The sequence below is a fragment of the Balaenoptera musculus genome, chromosome 5 (assembly GCF_009873245.2).
Source record: "Balaenoptera musculus isolate JJ_BM4_2016_0621 chromosome 5, mBalMus1.pri.v3, whole genome shotgun sequence".
Lineage (NCBI taxonomy): Eukaryota > Metazoa > Chordata > Mammalia > Artiodactyla > Balaenopteridae > Balaenoptera > Balaenoptera musculus.
Window position 1 is genome coordinate 49399998 of NC_045789.1, and position 9269 is coordinate 49409266.

The 9269-nt window shown below is 37.7% G+C and overlaps 1 protein-coding gene across 1 annotated transcript in view; it reads left to right on the top strand.

The window, feature by feature from the left end:
* BTC (betacellulin) overlaps positions 1-9012 on the top strand; it is a 42016-nt gene extending 33004 nt beyond the window's left edge. Inside the window, exons 4-6 of the mRNA XM_036853163.1 lie at positions 3732-3878; positions 5650-5760; positions 7200-9012. Of these exons, the coding sequence (XP_036709058.1) occupies positions 3732-3878; positions 5650-5758 (256 nt within the window). The 3' untranslated portion in view covers positions 5759-5760; positions 7200-9012. The remainder of the gene's footprint in view (positions 1-3731; positions 3879-5649; positions 5761-7199) is intronic.
* The last annotated feature ends 257 nt before the right edge of the window (positions 9013-9269 follow it).

A 9269-nucleotide genomic window follows, 5' to 3' on the forward strand; every position in this document is an offset into this window, starting at 1 on the left:
CTCTCACCACTATTCCCCAATGTTCCTCCATAATCCTCCATTCCTTTGCATGGCTTATTAGACAAGCTCTTCTCATAGTCTGGAAAGTTTATTCTTACTGACACTTTAAGATACAACTCAAACATCAGCGCCTCCTGGACCCCTGCGTTGATTTGGGTTCGATGTCCTTCCTCTGTGATTCAGTCACACTTCTACGAAAGCTTTTTTCCCTGGAGCATCACTGCTGAGTTCTCTGGACAGCCCTTCTGTGGCTGTGAGCTCCTAGAGGCCAGGGATGATGGCTTATTCATTTTCATATTCCAGTGCCAAGCACAGTGCCTAGAATTTACTAGGTACGCAAGAAATGTCTGATGAATAAATGAACAAGTCCCTCTGTCATGGTTCATCTAGTGCTGTGCTAGATGTCGAAACCAAGACCTTAATCTGAACCAGGAACCCCTTCTTAGTGGTGGAATGATACAAAAATCAAGGGGAGGAGGAAGAGCACACGAATCAGGACTCAGGTTTTGGAGTAAGACACGCCTAAGTCAAGATTTTGTTTCCGCCAGTTATAAGCAGCATTAACAATGGGTCAGTCACCTTTCCTGAGTGTGTTTTTTTTTAAAATAAATTTATTTTATTTACATTTATTTTTGGCCGCGTTGGGTCTTGGTTCCTGCGTACGGGCTTTCTCTAGATGCTGCGAGCCGGGGCTACACTTTGTTGCGGTGCGCGGGCTTCTCATTGTGGTGGCTTCTCTTGTTGCCGAGCACGGGCTCTAGGCGCACGGGCTTCAGTAATTGTAGCATGCGGGCTCAGTGGTTGTGGCACGCAGGCTCTAGAGCGCAGGCTCTGTAGTTGTGGTGCACGGGCTTAGTTGGTCCACGGCATGTAGGATCTTCCCGGACCAGGGCTCGAACCCGTGTCCCCTGCATTGGCAGGTGGATTCTTAACCACTGCGCCACCAGGGAAGCCCCTGAGTGTTTTATCATCTATAAAAGAAGATAACATCTTCCTTTCAAGTGTTGAAAATTAAGCAAAATAATACATCAGGCAAAAATACTTATTGTGATACCCAGCACAGGGTAAATGTTCCATAAATTGTACCATTCAAGTGAATGGGAGGTATACATCCTAGGCCTGACCTTTTAGGTGACTTGACGTAGCACAGATCAAGCAAAGCTGTCTTGTCACTGGTGATTACGCTATCTGGGGAAACCAGAAATATCTCCTTTTGCTTGGCATCATAGGAGTTTGTGGACTCCTGTCTTTACATAAAAAACCAAAGTGTGTTTCAAATAACTCAAGTCCCTTCTTAGTCTTCTCGGTATTTTCTTGGAATGGAGATGGTTTGTTTCCAGGTACATAACTTTGATTTATTTACATGGCAGTGTTACATGTGAGTGGGTGCATGAACTGGGGAGCCAGACTTCCTGCATTTGAATCCAACCCCACTCACTTATTTTCTTTACCTCAGTTTCTCCACCTGTCAAATGGGGTTAATAATAGCACCTACTTCAAAGGTTGTTATAAGGATCAATTGAGGTAATACTTACACATCTCTTAGAACAGTGTCTGGTGATTATTTCCGAACAGCGATCCCAAATCCTGATTTTTCAGAGTCTTCAAGGGTCATAGCATCTTTAAATGTTATTTTTAATTTTAATTTATAAGATGTTTATTAAATAAAAACTCATTTATTCACATGCTCAGCATTTATTAAACATCTACTAGCATCTTTCACCCTTTGCCTCTTCCTCTCCCATTGAAATGACCATCAGCTGATATGTTATTAATTTGATGAGCAGTGAAACAATATGAGAGCCACTGTAACTGGCTGTGTAAGGGTCTGACCAGCTACATGGCTTCATTGGGTTATAACTTACAGGAAGGACTGCTTACTGAGAAATTCATGTAGAGCATGGGTGAGCAACTGAACCCAGAGCTTATAATTAGAAAAACTTTCTAAAAGAGCAGCAAGTAATTGCTATGTATTTTATGGGCACAGTTATTGTTTAAAAATGCTGTATTTAGTAAATTTGTTAGAGAAACATTTCTGCTAACTGGAAGATACTCTATTTGTAGATTTTAATTATAACCTTAAAAAAAACAAAACAAAACTAAAGACCTCCCTCCCACACATGCAATTAAAAGTGATTTCCCCCCCCCCCAGTTCCAGTCCCATGTGCAAAAGATTTTTGATATTTCAAGATATTTCTAAGCTCTCTTCCTGTTATTTTGACCTTGCAATGAAGAGCTTAGCTATCTTGCAGGAAGCAATTTTCCCTCATACATCCTGGGGTCATTTTGCAATAGATGGCATTAGGTGTTTTTTCTCCTTTGCTTGCACTGAGCCTCACCTTTCAATTGATGGTTGTAACTGAGCGAGGCTTTTTTTTTTAAGCATTGTATCAGCTACAATATTACCAGTAAGGGATCTCCTTACTTGAGAAATAAAGCTTTGTGGGAATTAACTGCCTTAGCTCTTATCAAACATAAACTCTCGAGTGGCCTGGCAATAGATCCTTTCGTAAAACAAACAAACAAACAAACACAACAAAAAATGAGGTTGCACAGGAATCTTTGTAAGAAGTAGAGCTTCATCTTTCTGAGATTTCAATAATTATGTATATGACCAGTATCTCTTTGTGTTTTGAATGAGTCTGAGGAGAAGAAAAAGGGAGAATATTTGTTAGTGCAAAGGTGTTGATGTTACAACATATAATTTTGGTTTTAAAATAGCCTCAGACAAACTTCTTAGTCATCTTTTACGCATCTTACACAATTCAGAGAATACTATGGATGGTCCCTAAATCACTGAGTTTTAGGGGGTTGAGTGTTGCTTGGACAAATCTCGGCTTGGTCAAATGGCTCTATATCTGCACCTTCAGACGTGGGTCATCTGCTAAGTTGAGGTGAATTCAGGACTGTTTGATGGAGTTGGAAGAATGAGAGGGGAAATAGTGCCATTTGGAGAGTCTGTTGATTTCTGGTCACGGCACTTTACTAGGGCCATAGGAAAAAGGGGCATTTAGAGGATAGTGGAGGGAATGGTGTACAGTTCTGAATATGTGGCCTCAGAGGGTCAGATAAAGGAACTGGAGAGGGTGAGACCTATTGTATTTTGAGGGGATGCAGTTGGGGAGGTGGTGAAGGGAAGAGTGTTACCTAGCTGTTACTCCTGAAAGCAGTAGAACCAGAACGGATGCATGGAAGTTAAAAAGAGAGGCCAGGGGCTAGGGCTTGGGGGGAGAGAAATCCTGTAGAATAACATTTATGGAGTTTTCTATGTGTTCCATGTTTGATCATATAAAACCATATACTTTAAAAATAATTTATAATAGGAGAATTTGGGCACACTGAAACGCTTTGTATTGTCCTATGATGAAATGGGAAATCCTGGGGCTTTTTGAATTCCCTGTCCCGGGGGTATTTAAACACTTGGGAGTGCTGTGTAGGGAATTTTATCACCCCCTTCCTTTCAAGACAGATCTTAGTAAATTTTTATCATCCCTGTTTACTGATATTAGGCATATTATTAATGATGTTCAAGGGATGACAGGTTTTCAGCGAAGAATGAAATTTCTCATGAACACAGTGGTTGTACAACTTAACATTTTTTAAGGAGCTACACCCTTTATTAATTCCAAGTAATGAATACAGTGTTAGTTTCTTCAAAAAGGAAACAGTAAAGATTCTTAAAAGTCTTTCACTTTTGACCTTGTTGCTCTCTTCTTGTTTCACTTTTACAGTTGTGATGAAGGCTACGCTGGGGCAAGATGTGAGAGAGTTGACTTGTTTTACCTAAGAGGAGATAGAGGGCAGATTTTGGTGATTTGTTTGATAGCAGTTATGGTAATTTTTATCATTTTGGTGGTCGGTGTCTGCACATGCTGTCAGTAAGTACTTTTAAATTTAATTTTAAGGGAATCTGAAAACTTTTATCTTTCCTATCTTCTTTCCTTCCTTCCCTCTTTCCTACCTTTTCTCTTTCCTTTTTGCTTTGATTTAAATCACTTTTCACAGTTTGCCATCATTTATTTAGAAGCATTTATAATAAACACAGGACATATAATTTTTGTCATTTTCTGAGCATAATTATTGTAATTTAAAATAAAATTTTTATAAATCTCCTAATTAAAAAAAAAGAAGGTGGTCAAAATGAATGAAGGTGACCCAAATGTACAGACTTCTAGTTGTAAGATAAATAGGCCCTGGGGATGTAATGTACTAATGGTGACTATAGTTAATAATATAGTATTGTATATTTGAGAGTTGCTTAGGGAGGAGATCTTAAAATTCTCATCACAAGAAAGAAAACTTTTGTAACTATGTGTGGTGATGGATGTTAACTAAATTTATTGTGGTGATCGTTTTGTAATATAACCAAATATCAGGTCATACCTGAAATGAATACAACGCTATATATCAGTTATATCTCAATTTAAGAAGTCCATTATTTAGTCCTAAAGTCCATCATATTTTATGTGGGTTTATTAATAGGTTAAACAATACTTTTATTTTCTTAAACTGTACCATGACACAACAACTTTGAAAGATGGAAACAAACAAAAATATTTTTTTCTTGGTCACATTAAAATAATGAATTTTATTTATGAAAGATGACTGCACTCTTTCTCCTGTCTTTACTTTTCATTATATACCTCATCCTTGGTAATTAAGAAAAACCTTGTTTTTTCTCTGAGACAGAATGGCTTGGTATAATTCTTACGTTAGTTTTGGAAACTCATCAAATTTTTTATCAGGCCAGGACTCCCACAGAGCATGCTAAAAAGGCATTTTCTAAAATGCTACCTTCTTGTCTTGAGAAGCCTCCTAAATTGTTACATTTACCCTCGGGCTGTGGTACTGATTAGAGGAGGGTGTGGCATGATTCCTTTCTTTACAACATTCTGGGTAGAAAGGCATTAGCATAGCTATCGGCAGTCTAGAGTGATTTTTGTCCCAGCTCTGTCATTAAACATCTTTGAGACCTTGGACAAGTTTCTTAACCTCTTTAAACTTTAATTTTATTTTCTGTAAGACGGAGGATTAAACCAAATAATCTGTAGGATTCCTCCTAGCTATAAAATTGAAAGGTATTTTTTAAGAGTTTACCTACTTTATGGCAAAAAAGAGTTTTCATAAGGCCAAGTTTGGGGCAGAGCTGGGAAATGCCCTATTTTATTACATTAATTTTACTTTAAGAAAACTGGACTGCAGCCCAGAATATCTAACACACTTCTTAATTAGTATATCTAGAAACTTAATTAACATATCCAGAGGCTACCCTCACTCTCTTGGTTTTCTTATGTCTGTTTACATTTTGTACTATTTCTTATTTACACATTAAATAATGCTTATCAGTCTATTTTGTAAAATGACTTGGCCTGAAAGATTTTCTTGCGCTCACCAAGATCTATCAACAATTAGGTACCATATTCTTCCTATGTACCTATAACTACACCCTATCCACACTGATGTTATTGTGGCTATCATGTGAGCCTAGAGAAAGGGATGGATAAAGAGAGAACCTAATTTTTTTTTTTTTAAAAAAGGAACCTATACATTTTTCACAGTCTAGAAATAAGATCATAGGCTCTCTTGATTAATTTTGTGATTGCATTAACTAATAGGACCACACTAATTTCTAACACTTTGTTTTCCAAGTCCTCTTCGGAAACATCGAGAAAGAATAAAGAAGGAAGAAGAAATGGAAACCCTGGATAAAGATATAACTCCTATAAATGATGACATTCAAGAGACTAGTATTGCTTAATGGTAAGTGTGATAAACTTGGTAGATGGGGAACACGTGACATTTACCTGGTGAAGTAGGGCTTAACTGCATCAAGTAAATCATTGTTTGGAATTTGATTATGTTTAAAAACATCTAAAAATAAATTAACATTTTTTTTTCATAGAATCTGAAGCCAGATAAAAGACTTTCTCATATCTTTCTTTTGGATGCCACTCTACCACAGAGATAGAGTGTGGACTTTTCTATACTTTTTCTAATGTACTAAGATCAGTCTGCTTTCTAGTTCTGCATGGCTGTGGTCGTTATTTTATATTCTTATAAAATATTATAAGATATTTGATATATTTTTCCAATATATCACAAGAAAGAAGAATTTTAGTTTAGACATCTCACACTGAAAGGAAATAGCAAAAGCAATATTTTAATAACTGCATTTATTGAGCATTTACCACATGCCAAGCACTGTTCTAAGCTCTTTTAAATATTCTGTCATTTGGGATTCCAGCAGGAATCACGAATCCTCTCGGATGATCCAATAAAGACATTTCGATGAAGGGGCTGGGAGGGCAGGGATGAGGGCACCCTTAGGAACGTTGAGGCTCCCAGAGTCTGGCAATTGCAGGAGGCTGTAATGCTGGGGAAGAGTTACCTTGGCATTGAGAATCTGGCTGTGCTGGAAGACCCCAGCAGGCAGGAGCTGTAGCTGTGGATGGAAATAGCCACAGCCGGCACCTAAACGATGAAGGAGGCAGGAAGTGGAGAAAAATGCCCCCAAACCTTCTCTCCTCTTGCCTTCAGATCTTTGGCAGGTGCCTCCCACTAGCCAAACTCAGTGATAATCCAGAGGGCAAGGGAGCCCTTGTGATGCAATCTGTAGGTCAGCCCCCCCCCCCCCGGAGCGCGGAGCAGAGCAGAGGAAGACTCAGGGGGGCAGACGGAGCATAAGTAGCTCAGTCAGACAGGGTAGTTTCGTCTGTAAGGCATCAAGCACAGCCAAACTGGTTTAAAATAAAGGAAATGTATTGGCTCGCATGCACCGGCAGTCCAGAGGGAAGGTAGTATTCACACTTGCTGGTACCAGAGTTCCCATGCACAGAACAATTATTTCTGTCTTTCTGTTCACCAGTTGAAGAGTTGGCTTCATCTTTGGCTAATTCCTCTTAGGTCATAGAAGAGGCCAGTAGCAATCAAGGCCACATGCTTTCTTGTTCCCATCCAGCAAGCGAGAAAGGTGACTTGCTATAGCTCGCCCCACAGTACAAAGAATCTCCTTTCCCAGGAACTCCCAGCAGATTAATAGGGTATAGTAAATGCTTATCAAGAAATTATAATATTCTCCTAACTTATTACCAGAATGACACGAATGAGTTGAAAACAAAAATGCTGGCTCTAGATATTTTTTGTAATTACGTAGTACATTTCTTTTCAATGGCTTGCTCTTTTTTTCCTTTTTCCTGCAGTCTATGAAGGTACCTCCAGGCTGGTGGCAAGCTACAAAATACCTTACTCATTTGAAAATGGACAGACTGTGTCTCAGGAAAACAGCTAGCAAAATGAATTTTAAATAATGTATTTACTTTTTGTTTGTAATGTTAATTTGTGTCGTTTACTATTGTTTTTATAATAATAATAAGTAATTTTATTATTATATAGTATTTGGGAAAAGCACCCAGTTAAGAAGGGAAATTTTAATAAACTTCCACTTAAGTTTTGTCACCGGGATTACTAGTCAAACAAAAAAGAAGAGTAGGAAGGAGTTTAGATCTGAGGAATTGAATTAATAATAAAGCTACCATTTATCCAAAACTTACTATGTGCTAAGAGTTTGAAATACATTATTTCCTTAATTCTTTGAAGAATCTATGATCCTCATTTCTCATGTATAGAAACAAGCCCTAAGAAGTTAAATAATCTAATCCAGTTTTACAGTTAGGAATAGGTAGAGCTGAAACTGGAACCAAGATTTACCCAAGTTCAAAGTTTGTGCTGTTAACCATCATTTTTTTTCATTGGAGTTGTTGCAACCTAACTCACAATATAACCCAAGACTTCACACTAAACTGTGTTTTGCCATGACTCTGAGACACTGGTGCATTTTCCTGCAGAAACTCAGAATGCAGAGTCCTGGATATATGTTATTGTTACCATCATGCTTTCCGTAGTCTTGACTTTCATTATGCTTCTTTGCTCCTTTATAAATTCTCAGTGATATGCATACATTCTTACATTTCTAAAGCAAACAGATTTGCCCTATAGCTAAGGTAATGAGCAGAGATGGGAAGTAAATGTCTGACAGTCTTTAAGCCCCAGGTAAGTGTCTATGCTTGCTAAAGGATAGATAATAGCACTGGAAGAGGCTATGTATCCCGGGGTAAATGGTCAGTGACAGTACAGCAGAGCCCAAGCAGACACTGACTGTGACCATATCCTCATTTGTTCTTCTAAGAAAACAGTACCCGTGATTGCTCTCAGGTGAATTTTGGTGCAATCAAATTATGACCATAGTCATCTATTACTTGGGATCATCTTGCCAAATGCTCCTTCAACTCCAGATTACAGTTAATAAAGATTCTTTTTAAACCTGAAAAAGCAGAATGCACATTGACCCAATATTCCATAGAATATGGAACTTCCTACATCGGCTGGGTGGATCATTTATAAAAACTGATGAGATGTCCTCAAATTGCTACACTTTGGCTGTTGTGCCTGTCAGCAAAGCAGCTTTTCCAGAATCTTTGTAAATTTTACTTTGCAGTGTAGACTCCATACCCAAAGTGAATCAGAGAATTCAGAGAAAAGGTGAAGTTGTATATTACCTTTTATCACATGTCATGTTTCAAGTGAGACTGAGGCTGTGCTTATGTATAACACAGAAATAGCTCAAATATCAATGAGAGCTAACTGAAACAATGGATAATTTTCTAAATCCATTTTTTCTCCTGAGAGTGACCATTCTTGAAATAGGATCAGTTTCAACCAATCCGTGTTGGATACACTTTATTTTCAAAAGCCTGCTCTGAGCTCCTTCATGCTCTTTCTCTTTCTCAGTCTTCATTGATACTAAGAGTGCTTGAAACAAAGAGGTTAGTTGACCAGTGGATTCTCTCAAGACAATTCAAGCTTGGGAATTTTCTTTTGATGCTAAAATATTAATGGTGTCTCTTGAAATTTGGTAGACCGAACTACCAAGAAAGTACTTCAGAGATTTTCGTATCTTTTCAAAATGTATTTTATAATTGTTTTGCATACGTTAAATGACCTTGTTTATGTAAACTGTCAGTATTATCATGTAATAAAATAAATTTATTTTTAAAACAAAGCAGATATGTTTACTTAGGAATTTTCTATTGTTACCATGAATTATTAATAGAAATAAATTTGAACATTATTGCCTTAAAAAAACTTATATATTATAGCAACTATCATTAATACGTTTGAAATAGTCTACTCTGACCACGTGTTTTCCTTCGAAACTAAAGAATTTGGAAGTGTGTGGTAGACACCTATGAGACTGTCTGCCCAACAGCCTG